The sequence below is a fragment of the Corvus kubaryi genome, unplaced genomic scaffold (genome assembly GCF_017639235.1).
Source record: "Corvus kubaryi isolate FWS band 111438036 unplaced genomic scaffold, C.kubaryi_AGA036_p1.0 37341, whole genome shotgun sequence".
In the NCBI taxonomy this organism is placed as follows: domain Eukaryota; kingdom Metazoa; phylum Chordata; class Aves; order Passeriformes; family Corvidae; genus Corvus; species Corvus kubaryi.
The window spans coordinates 9,146,621-9,171,814 of record NW_024581112.1 but is presented as its reverse complement, the minus strand read 5'-3'; the positions used below and the strand labels follow the sequence as shown (position 1 = coordinate 9,171,814).

Sequence of the window (25,194 nt, the reverse complement as noted above, 5' to 3'; positions counted from 1 at the left end):
CCTGGGCTCCAAGGAACAACTCCTCTCCGTCCAATATTTTTCCATTCTGCTGCCAAACCCATCCAGATAGGGGGAATGAGTCAGCTTTGCTCCATAGGCTTCCAGCACTGAGGAACCAGACAGTAGGTCCTGCCCCAAAATGTTTCTTCCACATCAGTGTAAGGCTTTCCATCTCCAGGAAACCTTAGGGTGTGAGGTGTTTTAAAGCCAGACCTAACTCAAAGTCTTTTCCAGATGAGTGTACTTAGTGGGACATTAACTTGAGCATCAGCAGTGGTGTCAATGCTGCGTGTTCTGGTATGGACAGACCCAGGGCACTTTTACAGCCATCATCAGTGGTGACTTGCCCTAGTGGCTGTGGCCTAATGAAGGGTGCTTTGGTGGCTGTCTTACGTGGAGAAATAAACTCGAGCAACTCAGGTGGGTCTCCAGGTCAATCACTGAAGTATCGTGTACGACACTATGTGCTGGTTGGTGGGGGAAATGTTGAGACTCTCCTCAGGTGAGGAGAGTGAATACCAAGAAGGATGAGGTGTGTGGGAGGGAAGTTGCTGTCTTGTCTCTTTGGCACTGGAGGTTACCCACAGGGATTTTCACATGTAATGGGGCTGTGGCGTGCAGTAGCTGGAGTATGGCCTAGCTGGTCTCTCTGGGTGCCTTCAGGATATGCCCGATATCTGAGCTCTGTCCATGCTCCTGCATGCCTGGAAGCCACATTGGGCTATGCCAAGCTTGACTTAATTTACCCTGCCTCTTAGCAGGGCCTGTCATCTTGGCCTCACAGCCACTCTTCCCATGACTGTGTAACTCCTGGAAAGAGCTGCCTTGTGTAGAGCCTGCTGGGCCAGCCAGTGCACTGGACTCATACTGGCCTGCAAAGTGCCATGTAAAGATGCTCTTTGTGGCCTTCTCAAAACTCCAGCCGCACGTTGCATTACTTGCTGTTTTTTTCCTTTTGAAATCACCAGCTCAGAGGAGGCTTTTCTTCTCTCTTTTCAACTTTATATGAATGTCTCTTCCATTATTTCTCGTTCAAGCAGGGCTCTGGGACATGGTGGGGGGAAAAGGGACAGCCCAATTTGCAGAGATGCATGCAAGCGAGCTTGCTGGATTCTTGCTGTCATGATGGGGACCTCAGTGTGGCTGGCCATGGACATTGCCCTGTGCTGCACTCTTGCACCTTTGCTGTCCCCAAAGGCCAAGCAAAGTCATTTAAGAGTAGCTTGGTGGTATTTCCCCAAATGCTGTGGTTCCTTGCTAGCAGTAATCAGCCTTGCTTTGAGCAACTCACCAAGCCTCTCAGGGGGAGCCTGTGTCAGTCGTTACTTCTGGAGTTAGGAAGTTTAATTTTGGGGGATTATGCTTGGAGGGACTCGTGCCCTCTTTTTGACTGGGATGGTTATGGAGAGCGCATGTTCCAGCAGGTGATGGCTCAAGCAGTGACCATGGTGGAAGTAGGAAGTAAGGACCCTGCAGAGTCAGGTGCTCTTGAGGATGGTGCTTGTGGCTAATGAGCTGATTGCTAATCAGCTGCTGCTTGGGCTGTCTGCCATGGCTGCTTTGGGTTCGGTCTTGGGCTTCTTCCCTATAGACATACCACAGGAGCAATTCTGCAGTGCCTTAGGACTTGCAGGTCATCCTAGTGCTGCAGCTGAAGGGAGCTCAAAATCCTATAGCTGCATTATGAGGCCAGTAGAGGGAAATCTCCTCTTGATTTCAGCCTGTTGCCTTTGATTAAAGATGAATTCATTCTGACATCTGAGGTGTCTCTTGGGGGAGCTACTGAGGTCTTTAATCCCTCTGACCTGACTTGTCTGCTTTAATATTCGTTCATGAGTCTCCAAAGCAGCTGCTGCAGTGTGCAGCTCTTCACAGCAACCTGGGTTGTGACAGGTGGCCTTACATTTCTAGTTTTTTGGGGGCTAGTTGGTACTTTCAAATATGAACCTGGTGGTTTGTGTAGACTCAAAACAGGTGGTGTGTTTCAGGCAGAACAGTTAAACTGAAGTGTTTTCATAGGTTGAGTCTCTCAGAATGGACTTGTAGTGCTCATTTACTTTAGTGTTTAGAGTAGAATATATTCCAGACATAGCCAAGAAGTGGCAGCAACACTCAGTGGATCTTCAGTGACACTTTGTTGAAAATGTTTGTGTTTTGCTCCTGAAAATTGCCTGGTGTGCATCACTGTCATTCACTGTGCCAAGTATGAAATGGGGAAAGGGAGTGTGTGTCTGTGTGTGCTCGTGTACTGAGGGCTGAGGATGGGATGTCTTGGGAGACTCCCAACCATGTCTGGGGGAGAGGCTGGAGAAGAGAAATGCTTGCATCAGTGTCTGTAGCCTCCTCAGGCCACTGGCTCGGTGAATCTGTGGCAGTTTAGGGATGTTGGTGGAGAAGCCAGGCAGGGCTGGAAAGCAGAGAGAAGCTGAGGGTTTCATCCATCGTGTCTCTTGTCATCCGCAGGAATCCACTGCCGCACATCCACTGCATCCCCTGAGGCAGCTTATGGGACCCTTCCCTGGGCGCCCCAGGTCACACCGCATGGGATGGCAATGACACGTGGAAGGAAGAGGCCCATGTCCCCCATCCCTTGCCTCGTGCTTGCGGCCGCCAGCTGTTTTGCCAAACTGAGTGAGTGTCTGTTCTGACCCATTTTGGTTTGCCTTGATGCTGTTTTGCATAGCCATGCCTCAAGTACAAAGTGGTTTTCTCTCTCTCTGCTGTTCCGTGAGTAGCCTTGACCAAAGGTCTAGGTTCAAACCCTCCTCCAGAGGAGGAGATACATTTGGAGTGGGACAATTCTCTCTGGCAGTGTCAAGAAGAAATGGGGCTGATGTACATCTCCAAACATCTCAGGGTGGGTGTGTGTGGAGTCAAGGGGAAGGTGCAGCGCAAGCAGGGGCGATGGGGAATGCAAAATGTACAGCACCACAGCTTTTTTCTGCATCCTTTCTATTGCTGAGTCTCACAGAGCTTTCTTATTCCCATTTTTTCCCTCTGTGCAGGTGAATCTCTGCAGGTCACAGTGCAGCCTGCTTCCATTGTCCAAAAACTTGGGGGTCCAGTCAGCCTGGGGTGTGTGGTGGACCCGCCCCGAGTGAACCTCACCTGGAGACTGAACGGGAAGGAGCTGGCTGGATCAGACGAGGTGCTGGGTATCCACGTGGAGCGAGGGAAGCTCGTCATCACGGCTCTCAACAACCGCACCGTGGGGCGATACCAGTGCATCGCTCGTGTGCCCGAAGGAGTCATTGCCAGTGTCCCTGCAGTGGTCACCTTAGCTAGTGAGTAGCTTCAGTTCTCTGCCAGCCCCTGCTTTGCTTGGGCCATCTCTCACGCATCTTGAGAGGCTCATCTATTCTTGCTTGTCCATGTTGGCATCAAGGGATGACTCCTTTGGTGTAGGCCATTTTGTAGCGTTTGTGATTGTGGACTGGCTGACATGTTGTGGCCCAGCCTCACCCAAGCTGTCCTCCTTCTGTGTGGTAGGCTGCAGACCTGCCCTGCAGGGAGAAGTTTTTGCAAGACCAGGGAATACCCGAGCTATGGGGTTTGTGTGCCTGGTCAGTTTCCTGACAGTCATGCTGCCTCCTCTGGTTCCTGACGTGTTGAGTGTACAAATAGTACCTGCTGGTGCTGATGGCCAAACTGCTGCTGGGGCTGCTGCAGGACTGCTGCCAGCACAGGGTCAGTGTGTGCTAAGTTTTACTGCCTTCCTGAGACACAGCTCTGAGTGAGGGACTTTGCTCCTATCCCTGAGCTTACGTGCTCCTCACTGCTGCCCTCTGGCATTTGGAGATGTGTGCATGGCCAGAGGTGTCTTAGGTGGGGAACTCTTCTTACAAGTGCCTGGTTTTGGCCAGATGTTGTGTGTATTTGGCCAGAAAGTGCTGTGTTTGGATGCATCTGAGAAAGAGCAGTGGAAAGCCCCACCTTCTCAGAAGCCCACACAGTGTTTGGTGGAGGTTGCCATTGCCTTGCAGTGACAGTCCCTGAGCGTAGAAAGGGCTTCATCTTTCCGAGCAAAAGGGAGTTTGGGGCTAAGTCTTAAGAAAATGAAGAAGTGAAGATGTTTGTGCAAAGTGGGGCCTGACTTTGCTTTAAAGCCAAGAGCTATTGGCTTGTCACTGATACATTAATCAGCAGTGAAATGTTTAGGCCAGGCTGGGTGGGAGGAGGAGGAGGCCAGGGAAAGCAAGGAGAGAGTTGCTGAACTCTGAGGCAGGGTGGGAGGGGGTTGTCACAGGGCCGAATCTGTCAGGGGATTTGGCCTGAGCCCCATGCTGAGATTAAGTTTCGGAGAACACATTCCAGAGCAGAAAGGGGGCTGTGTGTGCTGGTGGCCTGATAGAAAGAAGGAGAGGAGGGGAGAGGTGGATGGGATTACCAAGGGCATGGTTTGCATTTAGGAGAGTAGGGTGTGCACAGCTCCTCAGCCTGATCAGTTCCTGCTTAGCTGATCCCCTTTTCTTTTTTTACTCGCACCCCAACCCACCCCCACCAGCTCTATCTCTCCTCGGAAAAGTATGTCTGACCTATCTGCTTTGGTCTAGCATCAGTGGTGGATGGAGACAGGTCCTAAAGCACCAGAAGGCCCCACCATGTCCTTCAGGCCAAATCAAAGCCACAACTGAGTAGTGCATCAGCCCTCTCCAGGTGCCAAGTCACCTTCGCCTGCTGGGGGTATGTGTGCAGAAGAGAAGGACTTGGCCATTGCTGTGGTCCCTGTCATGACAAATGGACTTCTGAGAGGAAGTCAGGAGCACCATTCAGTGGAGCTCACAGAACTGGAGCCAGAGGTTGGATGATCAGGCAACTAATCCATTGTGGAAAACCCCTGTGCTGCGCTGCACTGCGCTGCATGGGTCCCTCGTCCTCTGGGGAAGCTGGGGATGGCAGAGGCTGTATCCCACACACCTGGACAGCCTTGGGTGATAGAGAGCACTCAGGTGGGGAAGATTTAGCAGTCAGCGAGTGAAGAAAGAGAGAGTGTCCAAGTAAAGATGTGGGACTGAGGGTGTAGGAGGAAGACCTCTTCTGAATGGGTTCAAATAACCAGTCTCATGTTCATGAGCTGAAGGCTGCTTGCAACAGTGGCACTGCAGTGGTCTGAAATAACAGGAAGCACCAGTTGGTGGTGGGACTGAGTTTGAAAGCTGTGGTAGCAGGTGTGCCCCAGGCTCTGTCTCCTGCTCCAGACCTCCTCTGCAGGACCTTGCTCAGAGCTGATTCAGTGGCGACCATGGTCCTGGGAGGGAGAGGAAAGCCCCTGGCAGGTCAGCATTGCAGTTGATACATCTTCTCCAGATAACCTTCAGGGCTGAAAGAGAACCATCTGAAATTCTTAGTTTCCATCCAGAAGTTATTTTGGAGTAGCAGGGGGAAGGTGAAACTGGAATGTGAATGAAAGCAGGGGGGCGGGGGGAGCAATGGAAATATTTTCAAGGCTTAGGTTTATTTTGGAAGAGGACCTGGAGTCATTGAAAGAAGTGACTTGCTAGGTTTCAAGGAGTGTGGGTAACATTGTCTGGCAAGCTTTTAGGCTATTTCCCCTCCTTTCTTTTTGCCTTCTTTGAAGGAAACAGTCTTGACTGCCCCAGGCTCTGTGTGCCCGGTCCCCCAGGGCCTCCCTGTGCTTTGCTGACAGTCAGCAGGTAGATAACCATCACTGCAGTGCTGGCAGCCACAGCGTAGCCCTGGGACTGATACCTCCTGCTCTCATCTGCAGCACAGTGACGCCGAGTCCATCTCTCTGCCCCCTGGCTCAGAGAGCTGGTTGAAACTTGCATTTAATTTCTCCAGCAGAGATAAAATAGCTGTTGTATATCCAGGAGGTGGAGGGTGGAGGGATTTGCAGAAGGGAGAGCTTTCATAAAGTGACAAAGGGAGTAGCACTTCAGGCATTACTTGGGCACCTTTGAGTCCAGTTAGAGCTGACCTGGTGCTCCACACAACCTTGGCAGCCTGTGGCATGTCAGTGCAGGTCACTGCAGGTCGCACCTGCTGATCACTGCTGGCCTGGCCATGGTGCACAAGATCAGCGCTGCAGGCCCCAGGGCAGCACTGCAGTCTGGGACTGTGTATGGATAAAACAGGAGTATTCCTGGTTTTCCAAGCCCAGCCTTAAGCCTTCATATGGATGACAGCTGCAAAGAAGACAGATACTTTCCGTGCCTGATTCTAGGGAGCAAAGTTGCCATCCTGCCAGCAAGCCCTGCCCCGGCCCCTCTCCTGAATAGAGGTGCTGTATGTAAAAGGCATGGCTGCAGTGGGATCTGGTGGCGCCAAGTAATTCCACCAGGGACTTGTACATGGTGCTGAGGGCTGGTTCTGTAACAACCAAAGGTTTGGAAGGTCAAGAGCTCTTCGTGGAGCTCACAGGGGCAACTGAAGTGCGGGGCTGGAGCAAAGCTGATGCACAGAGGTGGCAAGAGCTGTGTAATTCCCAGCACTCATCTGCACACAAGGAAAATCAGTGTAGCAAACAGCAGCAAGCCTGACCTGGATAGACATGACATTTAAATACAAAACAGAAAAATAGATGAGGGGTGCAACAAAGAAACTCCACCCATTCCAGTGTCCTGTGGCCAGGGATGTGGGAGTGCAGGTACCTGTGTCCCAGGGAGGCTCACTGCCCTGTTCCCTCCATCGGTGCCACGGGTGAGGTCAGTCCTCGGTCTTGTGGCAGCACGTGTGGGAAGCTGGACCTCAGCATGTGGTGCTTGTGGGCAGTGACCCTGCACGGGGTCGGGCTGGGCATCCCCCAGGAATTTGCAGCTGCTTTCTGAAGACAGCCCCATTCATTTTCCTTCACGGGGGCCTCTCCTCTGATACTCCCCAGAGAAATGGCAAGAGGGAGGGAGGGAAGGGGATGGCTGCCTGTTGGAAAAGCATTTGCAGAGCAGGCATGGGGGCTCTGGCCCCGGGGCAGAGGCGGTGTGAGAAGGGGAGAGAAGGAAAACACAGGTGGTGTTTTGTGAGCCAGCAGAGTTGTGGCATGAGGACCGTGAGATGGGCCCAGGGTCGGGGAGTGGGGCTGAGGCATGGTGGGGGAGATGTGCTGGGGCGGTGTGAGTAGGCAGGAGTCTGTGGGGCTGTGCCTGTCTCAGCAGGGTGGGAGGAATCTGGTGGTGACAGCACCAGTGCCCAGGCTCCTGCGGTGCTGGCTGGATGGGGAGCGAGAGCCATAGCCCTAGGCTGCTCTCACAGCTGAGGGGGGAAATGTGGAGGGTGCCTGCCCCCAGGATGGAGAACTCCATTCCTGCCTATTCCCCTTCTCAGGCTCCTTCCCCTTCCCTCTTTCACCCTTCCCTATGGCAGGGAGGACTTTTACCTTGGGGGTCATAATTTTATTTACTATTGCTTCTTCTCCAAAGTTATTTATGGTCTCCCATTCATTTAATCGGGTCTGTCTCGCCTGCCTCGTTGCTTGGCCCCCAGCCCTGGGATTCAGCTGGTTTCCCTCCCCAGTGACAGCAGCACAGTTGGCTGCAGGGCTGACCCTCCCCGCACCCCAGCTCGCCCCATCGCGCCTCGGAGCTGGCTGCAGATGGACACAAGCAATGGCCTTTGGTTGCACTCCCTCCTAAACAAAAAAAGGGGAAAAAAAGGGAAAAAAAAAAAAGCCCTGTTGTCCCAGCAGGGCTGGGATTGGCAGCGCTCAGTCTGCCTGTCCGCAGCACCTCCTGGACAATGGCTGGTAGATGAGGACTTGCTTCACTGTGGTCAGGCATGTCTTTTAAGGACAAGAACATGGGCTGGCACGCTGGGTGCTGCCATATGAGAAGGAAAACACAGCCAATGAGAAGGGATGTGGTTTCTCCCAGCTGCAGTGAATGTTAGACTCTGGTGCAAATTGCATGTTAGATGTGGGACCTGGCTGCTGCTGCTGAAGGGGCAAGTGCTGCATATCCCCTGGCAAGTCCTGGCATGGACCCTCTCCTCCACCCCTCCCTGCCCTGCCCTGCCTGCTGGGGGGGAGCATATATGGTCCCTCCACAACTTGGGGGCAGCTTGTCTGAACCCCTCAGGGTGAAGCCGGTTGTCCCAGCTTGGCACTGCACCCTCTGTTTTGCTGTGCTGGGGCCAAATGCAACAGGATGTGTGTGGGGGAGCTTGTCCCATGCACAGAGGGGGACGGGGTGACCCTGACCACCCCTCACCATCTCTGGCTGACGCATCAGTGCTAAAGGATGGCTGTACATGCCCATACCAGTGGCGAGCAGGGCAGTTGAGATCGCCCGTGGCCAAAATCCACTGGTAAATAAATCAGTCTTGTTCTCTGTGGGGAAGCAGGAATTTAGGGGAGTAGTTTGGCAGGAAGCTCATACACTTGGCATATGAGAAAGTAGTTTGTCCCAGTTCTGCTGTTTTTCCCCTCTCTCCTGCCAGTTTCACTGTGCTTCTCCAGAGGATCCTGGTTCTTGCTCCCCCAGCCACCCCAGGATCCCTTTCCTCTGTTCTCTCCCCCTCTGTCCAAAGTTTCACTCCTTCATGCCTCGCTTCTGGGCTGAGGGGAAGCCAGGAAGAGCTGCAGGTCCTGCTCCCTATTGTGGGGCTGCAACACCTACAGCTGTGAGATGTGGGCTGAGCCACCATCTGGGGGGCTGCATGTGAGAGGTCCCCCTGTCTGCCCAGCCCCCAGTCGTCCCAGGAGGTGCCCTGGTCATCATTTTCCATCTTCAAGATGGCTCTGCTGTGCCAGGACCTTGGGTCTGCTCTTTTTCCAGGCTCCTGGGCCCCTTCTTCTCTTCAGGGTGTGTGTGTATGTACACGTGCTCGTGTAAGTGTGTGTGTGCAGATCCCTGCCAGCATTGCTGGAGCCTGTGCCTTGGCTCTAAAATCTTAATTTGGCTGTGATGAATCCAGACCACCAAGGCGCACATTAATTTTCCTGATGCTCGTTTATATTTTGTTGATCGGAGAAACATGCGCAATGTGGGCAGGCAGACACTGAGCTTTTGCCACTTCTCCACCTCTTTCCATTTCTGTGGCTCTTACTATTTTATTCCTTGATCAAATATAAAAAGCAAAGAGGAGAAAATATCCATCATCATTCCCCTCCCCAGCAGTAACTTTCGTTGGAGGAGGAGCGTGAGGTGCTGCCAGCTTTTCACAAGTTGAGTTAACTTTCATCTGGCTTTAATATCCAGTGGAAACATGGCTCCCCTCCTTAGCTTGTCTTAAAGGATTAATCACATTTCTGAAGTTCACCCATATTCCTTCTTTTTATTTTTTTTTTTTAATTGAACAATGCCAAGAAATTCCAGAAGTATTAAGCATGTTCATTGCAAATCATTTTTATGACATTGCAAAACCTCCCTTTCTTTTCAACCTCCTCCCCTTCCCTCAGATCTGGGCCCGGGACCGCTGGCTCCCCCAGCAGCCGCCCAACAGCCCCTCCGCACCGCGCTCAGGGAGGCTTTCTCGACGCCTTGCCAAGAGAGCTGGTTTTTATTTAAACTCCATAAAGGATCTTGCTTTAATCAGAAAGTCTGCTTGAGAAATTTCATGTCACTTTTCCATGACTGTGGGTGGGAGAAGCTTGGAGCCAGAGTTGTCTTTTGCTCTTGGAGCGCTGCTGCATTTCCCAGAGAACAAACCCCACATTTTTCTGCTGGCTGGGGCTGCCAAGGAAGGCTGCCTGCCGCCCGCCCGCCGCCAGCCCTCCTGCTTCCCCCGCTCCCCAAACTGCCCGAGGTCGCTGGTGCCACGTCCTGCGATGGATTTCTAGGGGTGAGGGAGCTGTCGACAGCACGTGGCCATGCCGTGGCTGCAGATGCAACACATTGCCTTAGAGTGGGGTTTTGCAAAGGAAGTGTGGTCTCATCCAGATTTAGTGGCATGCCACTCAGGAGATCTGTTAGCCCTGGGTCCTGGGAAGAGGCACCAACCTGAGCCTTGATGTGACAGCGTGACCTGCGACCAACTGCGGGATGTGCCATTGTCACTAGTGGTCGCCTGGGCTGGTGTACAGCATTGTAAAAATGCATGTGAGAGACTTTCTTCCTGGCACAAAACCTCCTCCCTCACACCACAGACTGTCTGAGACAAACTTCAAGCTTGCAGTGCCTCAGTAAGATTTGCCATCACACCCAGAGAGAATGGAAACCAGTTTTGTCTCTGGAAAGTTTTGTGGGGCCAGGTTGGCATGCTCCCTTGCCCTGCCAGATGTAGGGTTTTACTGCAGTCCTCTCCTCCTGCTTTACAAAAACAGGGAAAATAAAACAAAAAGCACTTCCTGTGCTTCCAGTCCTGCTGCCCACATCAGCCCAGCCAGGGCAGGAATCCCCAGCACAGCCTGGCAGGGGGATGTGGTGGGACAGGGTTTTCACAGATGCTTTAGGGAAGGATCAGCTGTGCCATGTAGAAGAGGAGCTGGTTTTCCTCTCAAGTCCCTGTTCTTTTAACTGGAGCGTGGGCACTGCTTGGGCACATGTGAAGCATTGTGGTTAACCACAACTTTCAGCTGTGAGATATTTGATGGGAGCAAGAGTGCCCAGAGCACAGATGCCAATTTCTCAGGTGTTGGAGGAGCTCAGGGAGCATCACAAACTTTCTCCCACCTGGCATCTGTACTCTCTTGAAGCAGGCTGGGCTCTCTGAGTTACAACTACAAAGTCAGCTTCTCGGTAGCATGACAGCAGTGTGTGAAATAGCAGGAGGCAGAAGGACCTTTTTTGGCCTCCTTTCAGTGCTGCAGTAAGTTGGCTCATTTTTTACTCCCAGGCCAGGATTTTTCGCACCTGGTTTCCCAGCACTGGAGCAGGCGGTCTCTGCAGAAGCTGTGTTTTAAGTTACTCATTTTGTAGGAAGAAGGCGAAAAAAAATAAAAGTGTGAAAGCAGGCCAGTTTCCCTAGCTGCTGGGGTCAGAGCAGTCCTCTGCTGGCACCATGATGGAACAGCCCTGAGTCCATGGGGAGAGGATGAGCTGACACTGAGATGTCCAGCCAGCCACTGAGATGCCTTGTCCTTTGCTCTTTTTGCAGATCTCAAAGATTTCAAGTTTGATGGCCAGCACGTGATTGAGGTGGATGAAGGGAACACAGCCGTGATTGCCTGTGACCTGCCTGAAAGTCACCCCAAGGCTCAGGTCCGCTACAGTGTGAAGCAGGAGTGGCTGGAGGCCTCCCGAGGTGAGTGCACCTGTCTGTCCCGACAGGTTCCCTCACAGGACGCTCAGTTTCACCCTTCCTTACCAGCAGTAGCTGTCTCTGCCTGCTGCGTCCTCGTCCCTTTGCCACCTGTCTGAGCACAAGTTAGTTCAGGGTCCCTGGCGTGGTCTCCCTGATGTCCATGCTGCCTGGGACATCATGTGGTTTTTCTTCAGGACACTGCATGTCTTCCAGGAGGCTGGACAGGAACATATCTTGTGACCATGTGCCATCTTCTTTTCTCTCTCTACAGACAATTACCTTATTATGCCATCTGGGAACCTTCAGATTGTTAATGCCAGCCAAGAGGATGAGGGGACTTATAAATGTGCTGCCTACAACCCCGTGACACAGGAGGTGAAAACTTCAGTCTCCAGTGAGAGGCTCCGTGTGAGACGTAAGCCACTCTCCCTTCACTGCACATCTCCAGCTTTTGGAGCACAGACCAGTGCTATGGCAGCTGGTTTTCTGTGTGAACCATTACCAGTGCTGAGAAAACTCCTTTCCAGCAGCAGAAGGCCCCAGGGTCTGCTCCTGGAGTGTGTGTATGCAGCCCTGGCATTGCTGTGCTTCCTTAGGATTTGTTCTTGGTAGTGGGCAAGCAAAGGCCCTTAGCCCTTTGGCAAGGTGGCTTTGCTGTGTGTGTGAAACCCTTAGAGAATGTCCCTCTTGTCCTGCATTGCCATTTACCTGCCCCAGCACAGGGAAACAGTGTGCCCTACCACTAACCCTACCTACCCAATGCACAGGGTGCTCTCCCACCATCCACCTTCCTTCCCACCCATCTCCTTCCTCTCTCTCTCCTCCCCAGGCTCCACAGCAGAGGCAGCCCGGATAATCTACCCTCCTGAGGCTCAGACCATCATTGTCACCAAGGGCCAGAGCCTCATTCTGGAGTGTGTGGCCAGCGGGATCCCCCCACCGCGGGTCACCTGGGCCAAGGATGGCTCTGGCGTCTCCGCTTACAACAAGACGCGCTTCCTGCTCAGCAACCTCCTGATCGACCCCACAAGCGAGGAGGACTCGGGCACCTACAGCTGCACGGCTGACAATGGCGTTGGGGAGGCCGGAGCCGCCTTCATCTTCTACAACGTGCAGGTGTTTGGTGAGTGCTGCTGGAGCTGCTGTTTCAGAAAGGACTTGGACCCTCATCGCTGCTTTTAGGGGAAAAGACTAGCACCGATGCACTCTCCTCTTCCTGGACAAACCCTAATGTAACGCAAACCCCTGCTTGTGGTTCCAGTTTCCAGGAGACTAGACATTCTTTCTTGAGGGTAGTGGTTTCTCCTTCTTGGCTCCCTTGGATCCCTTGGATCCTCCCTTCCTCTGCAGAAGCTCTTCTCCTGTCATTTGTGGCACTGCTTTTGTTCTAATACTTTCTAGTGGAGGACTGGTTGCTTCTTAGACGTATTTGACATTGGCATAAGGAAGAGACATTGGAGTGCCTTGGTTTTTGTTCTGTTTTGTAGGGAAGCTCTCTATGGGGTGGAAAATGTAAGGGATACTACACCTTAGGTATTTCTACCATGCACACTTCCCCTTCTCACAGTTGTTAGGGAGACTAAGCCTGTGTTTCACAGATTGCATTTCATCAGGTGCCAGTGTGTTGTGGCACAAGCACAATCTTTGCAGAGTAGCATTTCAGCTCAGAAAAATGGGACTTGTAGATGTCTGATGTCATGTGAGAGGGCAGATGGCCTTGGACTACGTCTGTTTGCAGTTTGTGTGGATGCTGAAGGGGAGGAGCATTGAAGCAGACCCATGTGGGCCCCCACAAAGGAAGTGGGAGTTTAGGGTAGGAAAGGATCCATCACTCTGCTCTCATCCCTGCCAGAGAGGGAAGTGCAAAGCCATGACCATGCCGTGCTCCCAGCCAAGTGGCACTCAGCAATCTGTGGTTTTTCCTCACACAGAACCCCCAGAGGTCACCGTGGAGCTGTCCCAGCAGATCATTCCCTGGGGCCAGAGCGCCAAGTTCACGTGCGAGGTGCGAGGGAACCCGCAGCCCTCGGTGATGTGGCTGCGCAACGCGGTGCCGCTGTCGGGCAGCCACCGGCTGCGGCTGTCGCGCCGGGCGCTGCGGCTGCTCAGCGTGGGGCCCGAGGACGAGGGCATCTACCAGTGCATGGCCGAGAACGAGGTGGGCAGTGCCCAAGCCATGGTGCAGCTGAGGACAGCCCGCCCGGGTAAGCCACTCTCTCCAAACTCGTGGCTGTTCAGTCACAGCCTAACACACAGAACAAGGACAGGGGAAGAAAGTTGGTGTGTTGCTCCTGCCTCCCGTTTAACCTATGCTGCGAGTGCTGTTCTGCCTGGGGTCTCCATATCTCCCTGTGGGAACACATGACAGCAGTTTCACTTCTAAGGGCAGGGCCATGTGTGCACGTTGGGCGATCGCTACACAAGAGACATGGGACATCTGGGTGTGGTGCCTCACCCCATGGCTTAGCTCTGCCTCTGAGCTTGCACTGAGCAAGAGCCTAAAAGCTGAATTCACCTGGGGTAAGAGAGGTACCACCTGATTCCTTGGACCCTGTTGAACTTACACAGGGTAAGAGGGACTTCAGAGAGGCAGGGAGCCCTGTGGTTTATAGCAGGGGAAGGAGGGATTGTTGCCAACACCTTTTTGAGTGGCACAGCAGGCAGCACCACACAAGGGGCTCACAGCTCTGCCTTCACTGCAGCCTGGGATGGGCATTTACCCTGCCATGACACCTTGTCTTCCAGGAGCTCCACTCAACCCTGGGCGAGATGCCCAGCTGGACTCGGCTCAACCTCCAACACCACCTTCCAGGGACAGTGCCTTAAAGCTGCTGCCCTTGGATAAAGCTAGACTGCCAAAGCCTGGAACAACCCCGCTAGCAGCATCTCCACAGTGTGCAGCCAACAAGGAGCTGGTGACTCCAGCCGAAGCCCCCATCATCCTCAGTTCTCCACGGACATCCAAGACAGACAGCTATGACCTCGTGTGGAGACCCCGGCCTGACAGCAGAGCGCCCATCCTCTATTACGTGGTGAAGCATCGCAAGGTATCACTGTTTTGCCCTGCTCCCATCTTCCCTCTGTGCTGTTCCCAGGCAGGCTGGTGGCCTCACCACACATTTGACACCTTGTGAGCAGGCGTGTTGGGGCAGGGGCACCCATCACTCACTGGTGGCACTGGTTAGTGGGACCTCCTGTGCTGCAGCTCAGCCTGTTGAGGTGTGATGAGTACAGGCTGTGAGAGGAGGTTTGCTGAGCTGTCCAGGAAGAGCCCAATGGCAGAGCCTGTCTGCTGAAGTATGCAGAAGGCACATGCACGCATTTTTCCGGTAGCTTCCACTTCCAATTCTCAGTTGTGTCCTTGCACAAGTAGGAAGTCCTGAGGGCAGGTTGCACGATGACTTGCTCTGGAATGCTTTTGTCTTGGCACAAGCCACGGGGACACCTCTGCCTTGACCGGCTTGGGCTGCAGGACACAGAGCAGCAGCCTCTCCACTGCATGTGCCTGCCCTGCCCAGCAGCACTGAAGTGCTCATGCTCAGTGAGTGTGAGGAGCCAGCAGAGAGTTGCCATAGCCATGCTAAATCCTCTGGGAAGGTCCTTATCCACTGGTTTTATTCTAGAAGCTGGAAGGCAGTGCACTGTTGGGTACATCTCTTGCAGGTGGCACAATCTGAGCACATGGTGTATGGCCGAGTCCTGCTGGGGCCCAAGGGCTCCTCCCTCTGGGGTGCTTCACAGCACCGTGGGCACAGTGTGGGCACAGCTGTAGCCCAGCAGTTTCTTTAAATGGCGAAGCATTGTCGATGGAAAAATTCTGCTTTTGAGGTCTAAGGTATCTCTTTCCATTTTGCTGGAGATAAATGGGAAAAAAGAGCTTGAATTTATTTGTCTGCTGCTTTTCTTTCCTTTGAGTAGGCAGGGAGTTGCAGTAGAGAGGCAGGTGTTTGAGTATATTCCAAAAACTTGCTAGAGCACATGTTTGGGATTCACAGCCACTGCAAGGCACTATTTTCACGTACATGTGAATATATGTATCTATTTTCCTGGAACTGTGTGATTTTGTGAAAATACAGTGTAACAGAAGACTGTTACAATCTTTGATTTCTTTCTAAACAAAACTTAAGATGAGGATTTCAGCTAACCATCTCTGTAAAGAGCCCTTTAAAACAAAGGCAGAAGATGCCAGCACAGGAACACAATAGGGTGAGCTTAAATAAAAAAACAAAGATGCCAAAAGCATCCCCAGACTATTGGCTCTGGTTGTCTGCCAAGAAGAGATTTATTCCCCAATGGTGTATCATGTAACTACCAATTCTGCTTGCGATCTGAACTCACAGCCTTGGAGTTTGTCCATATTTGTTTTGTTTTTCAGCGCTTCACCTGGAAGGGGCCGTGGGGCAGTGAAGGTCACCGTGGGTCACTGCAGTTTGCAGTAATATGTTCTCAGTGTAGTCCAAATTCTCAGCTGGAGACTCTTTCTTGGGATGCTTAAGGATTGTGTGGAATGGAATTAGTCCCAATAACCCTTAAACTTGTTTAGAAAGAGTCTCTTTCTATCCAAGATCCTTAGGATCAAGTTATATAATGATCTGGTTTTGACACTTCTGACTGGAAAAGCATGTGTGTGGAGAGGGAAGGAATCAATTCAGCGACAAAAGAAAAGGCTCTTTGTGTAGAAGATGGCTGTAAGGAAAGTTAGACCTACTAACAGGAGACCTACATTTGAACTGGGCAAGGTTCTGCTTCTTCTCTAGAAAATATCTATGAATGTCTCTTTTTACCCTGTTCATACACTGCCCCTAAACTCTCAGCAGCCTGCAAGCAATCAGATGCCATGCAGAACTTACTTTTTTTTCTTAAGAGTTTCTCTTTTTCTTTCCTGGATATTAGCAGCCTTTAGGGCTCCCCTCCCTGGCCTCACAATTTTGCAGGCTCAGGAATAAAAATAAAACGAGGCAGGCATTAATCAGTCAGTGTCAAATGCTTGGAGAAGATGAATGATACAGCAGAGTCTTGGCATTTCCGTTCTGTTGCGTTGCCTGCATTACTAATGCTCCTTTCGGCACCAGGTCACTTCAGTGTCCTGCCTATTTGCCTGCAAAAATATTATCTTTGCAGCTGGGGAGAAGGAGGAAGGTCCCACCTTCCCTCCCCCTCTGCATGGGGCATCAGGGTAGCACCAAAAAACAAACTGTGTTTCCAAGCCTTTCTGAGGGCTGTGGCCATACATGGTCTCCTCCCTGCAGAAACTTGTGCTCCAGCATTATGGTTCTTCATTTCAGCCCCAAAGTGCCAGGGGTGAGGCTGGATAAAACTCAGTAAAACAAACTTCTGTCTGGGTACCTCATCCCATGTAAATGGCCAGCATCTAAATGAGCAGCTCAGCAGCTGGGCTGCAGGACAGGTTTGGCTCCTAAAGCAGCTCAGTCCTGTGGCTAATGCTGCATCTTGAGGGGCACACCCACTCCAGAGACTTACACACATTGAGGTGTGGTGGTATCAGAGGGACCCAGAGGACAGAACAGGGCTGACTGAACCCTGGGGTCAAGAAAACACTCTGGGGCTTAGGTGACTTGTCCTGCTTATACCTGAATTGCTTGCTGCAATTCCTTTGCAGAGAGGGAAGGTAGACGTGATTAGTACACAGCTTACTAATAAAGCTTCTGAGCTCAGTGCCCACAAGAAGCCCAGCCTGCCCCCAGCTCTGCAACGCCTGCATTGGTCTCTCAGCAGGTCACCAACGCCTCGGACAGCTGGGCAGTGAGGGATGTCCCAGCCTCGCAGCACCGCCTGACCCTCACCAGGCTGGACCCTGGGAGCCTCTACGAGGTGGAGATGGCTGCTCACAACTGTGCCGGCGAGGGACAGACGGCCATGGTCACCTTCCGCACCGGTAAAGGGCAAACCTTCCCCTGGGTTCCCCTCTGCTCTGAGTCGGGGGGGGGGGGGCCTCTGAAACATCCTGTCCCAGCCCTGAGCACAAGGCACCAGCCTAAGGACAATGGGTGTGTGTCTGCTCTGGAAACCCATCTGCCCTCAGTTTAGAGCAACTGTCAGAAGGGACAGTGGAGGGTAGGATGGGGAAAATTCCAACCCATCCTCTATGTGGGTTGGAACGAGTCCCTTCTTCCCTTGGTGTTGCAGTTGAACACTTCCAGAACCGTAGAAAATGGGTCTATCATAAATGTCAAGAGGTTGTTTAATCCATCCTCTGCCTGGAGACAGGATCACCCTGGGGAGGTTTCCCATCAGGTGTTCATCTTAGCTGTCTCTGAAAGCCTCTCCTGCACTAAAGGAAACTCCAAGCCTTCCCACACGGTCTGCTGGGTGCTGAGCGGTCTTTGCCAATAAAAGGATGTTCCAAACATCTATGCTAAGTGCCCCTGTCCCCTGGCTGGTTTGCATTTCTCCAGAAGGTGTGGGGAATGGTGTTCCCTTCATAGCACCCTTCCCCACGGTGTTGAGCTTGCTCACATCTCCCCCCAGGCTCCTGTCTTGTGATAATCACTACCTTCTCAGGCAGAATCTAGCAACATTTCAAGAAAACCAATATAAGTTGTGGAAAATTAAATATGAAGGGGATCTATTAACAAATCTGCCCCTTTAGCTTTAGTTCCTGCCAGCAGGCTGAGTGCTTTGAGCCCCTAGGGCTGTTAGAATCCAGGAAGTACTTACCTCCGCATCCTGTCTGGGAATATTTGCTTTCCTCATCACAGCACAAGCTAGTTCAGAGAGCGCATCTCTGCTCTCTTTTACTGATGCCACCTCTCCCTTCTGCACAGGCCGGCGCCCAAAACCAGAGATTGTTGCCAGCAAAGAGCAGCAGATCCAGAGGGATGACCCAGGCACGAGCACTCAGAGCAGTAACCAGGCCGACAACAGCCGTCTGTCCCGTAAGGCCCTCCCTGAACTGGCAGCGGCGAGGGTGAAGGGTGCTGGGTCTCTTATGGGTGGCAGTGGCCAGGCCATGCTGGGGTTGAAGTCTCTGCTGGGTAAATCAAGACTGCAATGCTGGATGGGTGGTTTCTACTTCCTGACAAGGAGAGGTCCTTGTGGGACACCCCTGCTACTGCCCTTGGCAGACAGTTCTGGAGAGCAGGCAAATCCCACTGCCTGGCCCCACCTTTAATGCAAGGACTTCTCAGCAACGCTCTGCCTCTTGCTGAGTTCCACACGGAGGGTTCGGAAAGCCTTGTCTTGGAGTCTGTATGTGTGGGCACAGGAACAACAAACTCTGCTGCACCAAGGGTGCTGATGGAATGTGAGGGAGGAATGGGGACCAAGTCCCTGCATGTCCTGGCATCCTCCTCTCTTAGCCAAGCCCTGGCAAGGGGCAATTAGTTCTCATTATAGGGGTGCAGAGTGCTCCATTTGGGTATCTTGCTGCACTGGAGAAACATCAGATCCTTACTGGTCAATCCAATTTGTTGTTTCCCACCTTGCCTCTACCATTACTATTGCCATTATCATTTCTCTGAAATTCTCTCCTTCAATCCTAATCCTCCTGTGAAGTCCCATCCTTCAGTCTGCCCCATACTCATTCATTTGTTGCCTTTATTTTCATATCCATAGCTCCGTTCATCTCTTTCCCTCCCATCTTTTGACTGTTTTCCTGTCAAGTTGCATTTCCACAGTTCAGAACTTTTCCTTATTTCCTTCCCAGCTGTTTCTTCTCAATCTCTTCTGTTTCCATCTCCTACACTTGGCTGTCCCCAGCATCACTCTCCCCCTGCTCACAGCTTCCACATCACCCAGGCTTTTTGCTCCATCTCCAGCCCTGCATCCACCCCTCTCACTGCTCTCCCTCCCATGATGGGTGATCACACCTCAAACCTTGTCTTGTCTTACTTGAGCTGGGAGTGGAAAAGGAGCAGGATGCAAGCAGGAGTAAAAGGTGCTTGCGGGCACAAACTGAAAGGAGTGAGGATTTAGGGGTGCCAGCTCTAATGAAGACACAGAAGGAAGAGAGCATTCAAGATTTACAGAGCATGTGGGTGGGTGCAGTGCAGGTAGTCCTTCACCCACATACCTCTGAGCTACTGGATCCTCCAGACAGGTGGGGCAGAATACGTTTCATGTCCTGATCTCCTTCTGGGTCCCTTGCAGCTCCAGAGGCACCGGACCGTCCAACCATCTCCATGGCATCAGAGACATCTGTGTACGTGACCTGGATCCCCCGAGGGAATGGCGGGTTCCCCATCCAGTCTTTCCGTGTGGAGTATAAGAAATTGAAGAAGCTGGGAGACTGGGTCCTGGCCACCAGTGACATTCCTCCCTCTCGCCTCTCTGTGGAAATCCCAGGCCTGGAGAAAGGTAGGCAGGTGCTCTCCTCCCTGCTTCCTGGAGGTCTGTAGGAAAGCTGCAGGGTCCCTGGAGGATGGTTAACCATCTGTCACATCCTGCTCAGCCCTGGCATGTGTGATCAAAACAAAGCTTCCCTGACTCCCACCTTAGGTGCGTGGGGAAAAAGCTGTAGATGCTTCTCCAGTTTCTCCAGCTGCAAAGACCAGCATAGGTTTGACCTCCCCTGGGGAGGCTCAGGCATGCTTCTCTGTATTACAGGATACAGTTACTAAAGGCATTTGGTTTTGCTGTTTACCAGACAGGACAAAACTTTCCTTAGCCACAGGCAAGACAGATGGGCACACAAATCCCATTGCACTTCACATGAGAAAAGATCTTATCACTGAGCTGGACAGCTTAAAAGGGGAACATAACTACCCCAAACTAAAGACCAATAAAATGAAATTTGGGTAAAAATAACTTAAGCTTTGAACTGACGTTTATGTACTTAATTCCCATGGAGTAGAGGAAGAATGCCTTTCCATACCTGCTTTCAGGTCAGGATATCCTTTCAGGCATTTCTTAACCCCCTACACACCTTCCAAAACTGCTATCTGACCTTTGGACCATCCAGACAGGAACTGGGGAAGGTAAATAAAAGCAGGCTCCACCTAGGACATAGCTGAAATGTGGCCATTCGGTGTTTGTACTTCCATGACAAACTCCCTGTAGGCTCTCTGCTTTCTGGAGATGTAGCCCCTCTTCATGCTCAGGGCCGTGCTGACAGTAGAAATCTTGGAAGACTCCAATCCCTGCAACGCTTTTACTTTGCATTTTCCCCATAGGCACATCCTATAAGTTCCGTGTGCGGGCGCTGAACATCCTGGGAGAGAGCGAGCCCAGCGCGGCGTCCCGGCCGTACGTGGTGTCCGGCTACAGCAACCGCGTCTACGAGCGCCCTGTGGCCGGGCCCTACATCACCTTCACGGACGCTATCAACGAGACCACCATCATGCTCAAGTGGATGGTAAGGTTTGTAGGGGTGGGGAGCACTGCAGGGGCAGGAACCAGGTGTGTGGGTGCTCCTTGCCCACTTACACCTCCTCCAGGTTACCACACTGGAGCCTGCCACCAGCACAAATGGAGCTGGGATACAAAAGCTGTCTCTGCCAAAGGACGACTGGGCTTGGAACACATAGAAGGGCAGGAAGTCAGAGAGCCTAGGAAACCCTTTCCATCTGAATCTAACATTGCATACAGGAAGATTTCAGTGGGTAACCTTGGGGTCTTGACCATTTTGTTCAACAAGCACAGTTCAGTAATGCATGGGGTGGCTGCTTGCTCTCCTGGTCACATTCCTGGAATTCATTAGCACCGCTCTCTGTCCTAGTATTTTCCAGCAGATACGTTCTTCACATTCGTTTGCTGGGTAACAATCCTAAATGCTGATAATCATTTACAGCAGTCCACTCCAAAGGATTTTTAGGAGTGGGTAGGATCTTCTGGATCACAAGCCCAGATCCAAGTGTTTTCAGCAGCTTAGAGTTTATTTGGAGGGATGCTTTGCTCTCCTCTCCTAGCTGCTTCTAGCCAGAAATTGCCACAAGGCAGGGTGGGCACTGCTGTTCATTTAAACTCAAGCAGTACCTTGATAAAATACTGGGTGAAAGACAGCAAGAACACACAGAGCTGGGACAGTACTGCCCTGGGTGTGGGGGAGGAAGAGAGCTGTCTTCAGAAACACAAGGCTCCTGCAGTGACCAGTTCATGGCAAACCTAGTTGGTCTGGAAGCCATGAGCCTACCGGAGTCAAGGTGATGGTGTGCTTGCCCATGCCCAGCTGAGTCACTGTTGTTGAGGAGTTTTTTTTCTCTGAGTCATTGGCTGTGGCTGCTGTGAGAGGTAGCAGAGCCTGGAGTGACAGGCCCAGATTCACAGCTTGTCTGTTACCTGAGAGAAGCAAAGCTTGAGAGTAGAAAGTAGCACTCGGCTTTTGCAGGGAAGCCCTTATTGTGCAAACCAGTGGCAACATGAGGAAGATCCCTCTGCTAGGTTTTGTTCCTGTCCCATCCCATTTATCCCACCTGCTCCTCACCTAGTACAATACAGAGCATTGACATCTCTGCTAATTTCTGCTCTCCCTCCCATTCTCTGCAGTACATCCCAGCCAGCAACAACAACACTCCCATCCATGGATTTTACATCTACTACCGCCCCACTGACAGTGACAATGACAGTGACTACAAGAAGGACGTGGTGGAAGGTAGGAGAAGTTGAGAGACTGGTCCCAGCCGCTGGTTCCTACTGGAAGACAGCACAGCCAAAAGGAGCCCTGTGCACAAAAGGCAGCAGCTGTCCAGGCTACATTACCTGGCACTGCTGCAGAGCTGGGCCAGCTGCCTGTTCCCTGAGGAAGCTACGAGCTCCCTGTGCTTGTTCCCTCCTCAGGAGATCGGTACTGGCACTCCATCAGCCACCTGCAGCCAGAGACCTCGTATGACATTAAGATGCAGTGCTTCAACGAGGGAGGCGAAAGCGAGTTCAGCAACGTGATGATCTGTGAAACCAAAGGTAAGCGGCTTCCCCGGGCAGCTCTGGGAGCAGAGCCTGCTGCCTTCCCTGCCTGCAGCTGTCAGAGCACAGCAGGGCAGGAACCATCCCTGCCTGGCAGTGCGTCACCCAAGCTCCAGCGAAGTGGTGGAGGCAGCGCTGGGGAGAAGAGAGACACAGGCTCATCCATGCCGTTGATCAGTATGTGACCTGTCTGTGTACTTAGCCTTGTGCAGAGTCCATCGCTGCCCCTCAGAGTAGCAGTTTCACCTTTTGTTTTCCTATCACATAGGTAGCGACTGGAAGCAGAAGGGCTAACTTCCCCTTGCTGTGCTGAACTCCGGTGTTGTGTTAGAAGCAGGCCCCATGTTGTCTTCCAAGCAGCTGCACTGTCATGACAGGAACAGCATTAAGTCCAAGTGTGTGCTTTGGAGAAGCTCTTTTGGTTTTGCTTTTGCTTGAGCAGTCCAAGAGCAGATCTGGCAGAGCTGTGAGCCAAGCACAGAGGCCTTGTCTGTACTGCCGTATGCATCAGCCTAGGAATCCTGTCATCCAGGAGTGCTTCTTTAAAGCCACCATAGATCTCTGGCCACTCCACAGCAGTGTAAACGTTCCTGGATTGGGCTGCTATGCCATCTGCCATGTCTCTGTCTAATGTTCTCTCTCTTCTTTCCACAGCTCGGAAGTCTCTTGGTCTGCCAGGTCGTCTTCCACCCGCCACAGTGCCCCCTCAGCAGCGTCCTCCACTCAGTGGTGGGCACAGTGGCCTGGGGACAGGAGCCATGGTGGCCCGTTCCAGCGACTTGCCGTACTTGATTGTAGGCGTTGTGCTGGGCTCCATTGTACTCCTCATCGTGGCTTTCATCCCCTTTTGCCTTTGGAGAGCTTGGTCCAAGCAGAGTAAGGGTTGTTTCTTGAGGGCTGATTTACAGGATGTGGTTTGCCTGTGGATTAAATCTGACCCGGGGTATAGTTGCATCAAACACCCAAAATGTGAGGGAATTGTGGGAAGCAGGGAAGGGGTGGGTCGAGGGCAAATCTCAGATGGAATCCCATAAAGACAAAGGCCACTGTTTGTCTCCTGTCCTGCTTGCCTTGTTGCAAAGGAACCTCTGGGACTAGGGGCAAAGGGGCACTACATTTGCAGCTGTGTAGGGCCCCTTTCTGCCATTGGTCTCCAAGAATACTTTGCGTGCCAAAATAGCTGCCTGATAGGACAGCCTAACCCTATACAAGCTGAGCTTCAACAAGCTTCACTTTACCTCTCATTTTTGCCTCAGACTTTCTTTCCCTTGCCTCTGCAGAGCAAACCATCGACATGAGCTTCCCGGGAGCTGGGCTGCTGGTGTCATCCTGCCAGTACACCATGGTGCCTCTGAGAGGCATCTCTGCTCCTCGTGCCAGCGGACATCCCTTTGTTAATGGGCAGCCCTATGCCAGCAGGGCACATCTGAATGGCATCTGCCCCTCTGCAGGAGTGGGGTATGCAAGCACTAAGCCCCGAGATTACAGCCCCGATGAAGTGCCACAGGTGAGTCCACACCTGGGATCAAGAGCTGGTTTGTCATGAGCTGGAGGCCACACTTGCAGTGAGAGGACTTCTCCAGATGTGGCTGGCACACTTTGCAGCATGTAGAAGTGGCAAGACTGCCTTCCCAAAAGAGGTTTCCCCTTTGCAGTGAAGTCTGAGACATGGGGGGAACAGGAAGGTCTCCAAAACACTGCTGAAGGGGTAGTTTCTTGGGCCAGTGGCTCTGAGTATGGAGGAGGCAGTGAGAAAAGGCTACTCTGATGGGAACAGTTCCTGTTTCCCCTGAGCAAAGCTCAACAGGGACTGACAGTGCTGAGAACTCTGTAAAGGGTAACAGGCAGTGCCAGAGCTGAGACTATAAATTGCTTATCCCCCACTGATTCAGCAGTAAGTGTGCAGTGAGCTTTTCAGTGCTCAGTTCCACTGCCCTCAGAAACAAAAGAAACAATTTCAGCTTTTTCTGCCTTCTCCTGTAAGAGTTTCAGCAGTGTGCCCCAGGGCTCTGACTCACAGATCAGCACCTGCTTCTTAATGCTGCCATGTGCCATTGCTCTGCTAAGAATCCTTCTCTCTCCTTCCAGTCACACGAGGAGACCAACGCCTTGCTGCAGGCAAGAGTGCTACAGAATGGGAGTGCCCAGCAAGACTACCAGCCCTCCAGGTTAGAACTGGTGTGTGGAGAGGGAGGGTGCAACTCCACTGGGACCCACAAGACTACATGCTCACAAAAGCCTGCCCTCAATACACTCCCATCCGTCCCAGCTCTCTTGGGAAAAAAATCCATGCTCCAGCACTAAGCTGCCTTGGTCTAAATTCTCTTGGCACAACTCATTCCTCTGAGGATTTCAGGAAGGAATAATTTAATTGTAGAGATGACCAAGACCTACTCCACTCTGTCCCCTTTTCCTTCTCCTGTTCCTAAGTGGGAGATTTAAAAGGAGGATGAGAGAAGCAAACATCTGAGATTGATGGTGATAAACAACTGCTCCAGACTCTGCCTGGTGTCCAGCTGTGAGTGCTTTGTGTCTCTCTGTTCAGACATCTTCCGTACCATGCTCCCTGTGAGGCACTACTCCTCCCAGCTCCTGTGGCACTCACCAGCTGTTGGATCATGGATACCAGGTCCCACATCACCTCATTCCCCTCCCACAAGTACATCCCAATTTCTGCTCTTCCCCTCATCTAGGAATGTTCTGTGTCATAGCATTGATGAGCTGGCTGAGACATGACACAAGTAATATCTTTCAGGGAGGAAAGATCTGTTAACAGCACTGAACCTCTTTGCCTGCTTCCCCAGATTGCTCAGCTCCAGAACAGAAGACAGCTCTTTCCTCTACAGTCTCCCAGATGACTCCACCCACCAGCTTCTTCAGCCACAAGATGACTGTCCTCACCTTCAAGAGCACTTTGTTGGCCTCCATCATCCAGTGATGGGAAGCAAAGTGGGAGGCCCTAGCCTGGATGCTCGACGGGATACCCTCTTCCACCAAGGTCAGTAGTTTGGAAAACTCCATGCCTCCTTCATCTCATCACTTTAGGCTGAGCTTGAAGGGAAATCTCACTGCAGAGCCTTTCTGATGGCTCATGTTCAAATGCTGTGAATCATCTCCCTAAGGCCTGATCCACTGATGCACCCCTGTAGTTCAGATCAAACTTGTTTTGCATAATCATGGCATCACATTCCCACATGG

The 25,194-nt window shown here is 52.1% G+C and overlaps 1 protein-coding gene across 7 annotated transcripts in view; it reads left to right on the top strand.

The window, feature by feature from the left end:
* Window positions 1–25,194, top strand: part of BOC (BOC cell adhesion associated, oncogene regulated) — a 54,955-nt gene that overhangs the window by 28,925 nt on the left and 836 nt on the right. For 5 of the 7 annotated variants that reach the window (XM_042031818.1, XM_042031821.1, XM_042031820.1 and 2 more), the window contains 17 exons: window positions 2,464–2,631; window positions 3,006–3,284; window positions 10,990–11,136; window positions 11,408–11,551; window positions 11,966–12,259; window positions 13,068–13,340; window positions 13,882–14,183; window positions 16,870–17,032; window positions 17,922–18,032; window positions 19,246–19,452; window positions 20,268–20,449; window positions 21,580–21,685; window positions 21,871–21,993; window positions 22,651–22,872; window positions 23,277–23,503; window positions 24,085–24,164; window positions 24,801–24,994. In XM_042031818.1, the coding sequence (XP_041887752.1) occupies window positions 2,547–2,631; window positions 3,006–3,284; window positions 10,990–11,136; window positions 11,408–11,551; window positions 11,966–12,259; window positions 13,068–13,340; window positions 13,882–14,183; window positions 16,870–17,032; window positions 17,922–18,032; window positions 19,246–19,452; window positions 20,268–20,449; window positions 21,580–21,685; window positions 21,871–21,993; window positions 22,651–22,872; window positions 23,277–23,503; window positions 24,085–24,164; window positions 24,801–24,994 (3,139 nt within the window). In that variant the 5' untranslated portion in view covers window positions 2,464–2,546. The remainder of the gene's footprint in view (window positions 1–2,463; window positions 2,632–3,005; window positions 3,285–10,989; window positions 11,137–11,407; window positions 11,552–11,965; window positions 12,260–13,067; window positions 13,341–13,881; window positions 14,184–16,869; window positions 17,033–17,921; window positions 18,033–19,245; window positions 19,453–20,267; window positions 20,450–21,579; window positions 21,686–21,870; window positions 21,994–22,650; window positions 22,873–23,276; window positions 23,504–24,084; window positions 24,165–24,800; window positions 24,995–25,194) is intronic. The other 2 variants (XM_042031823.1, XM_042031824.1) reach the window with 1 other exon arrangement.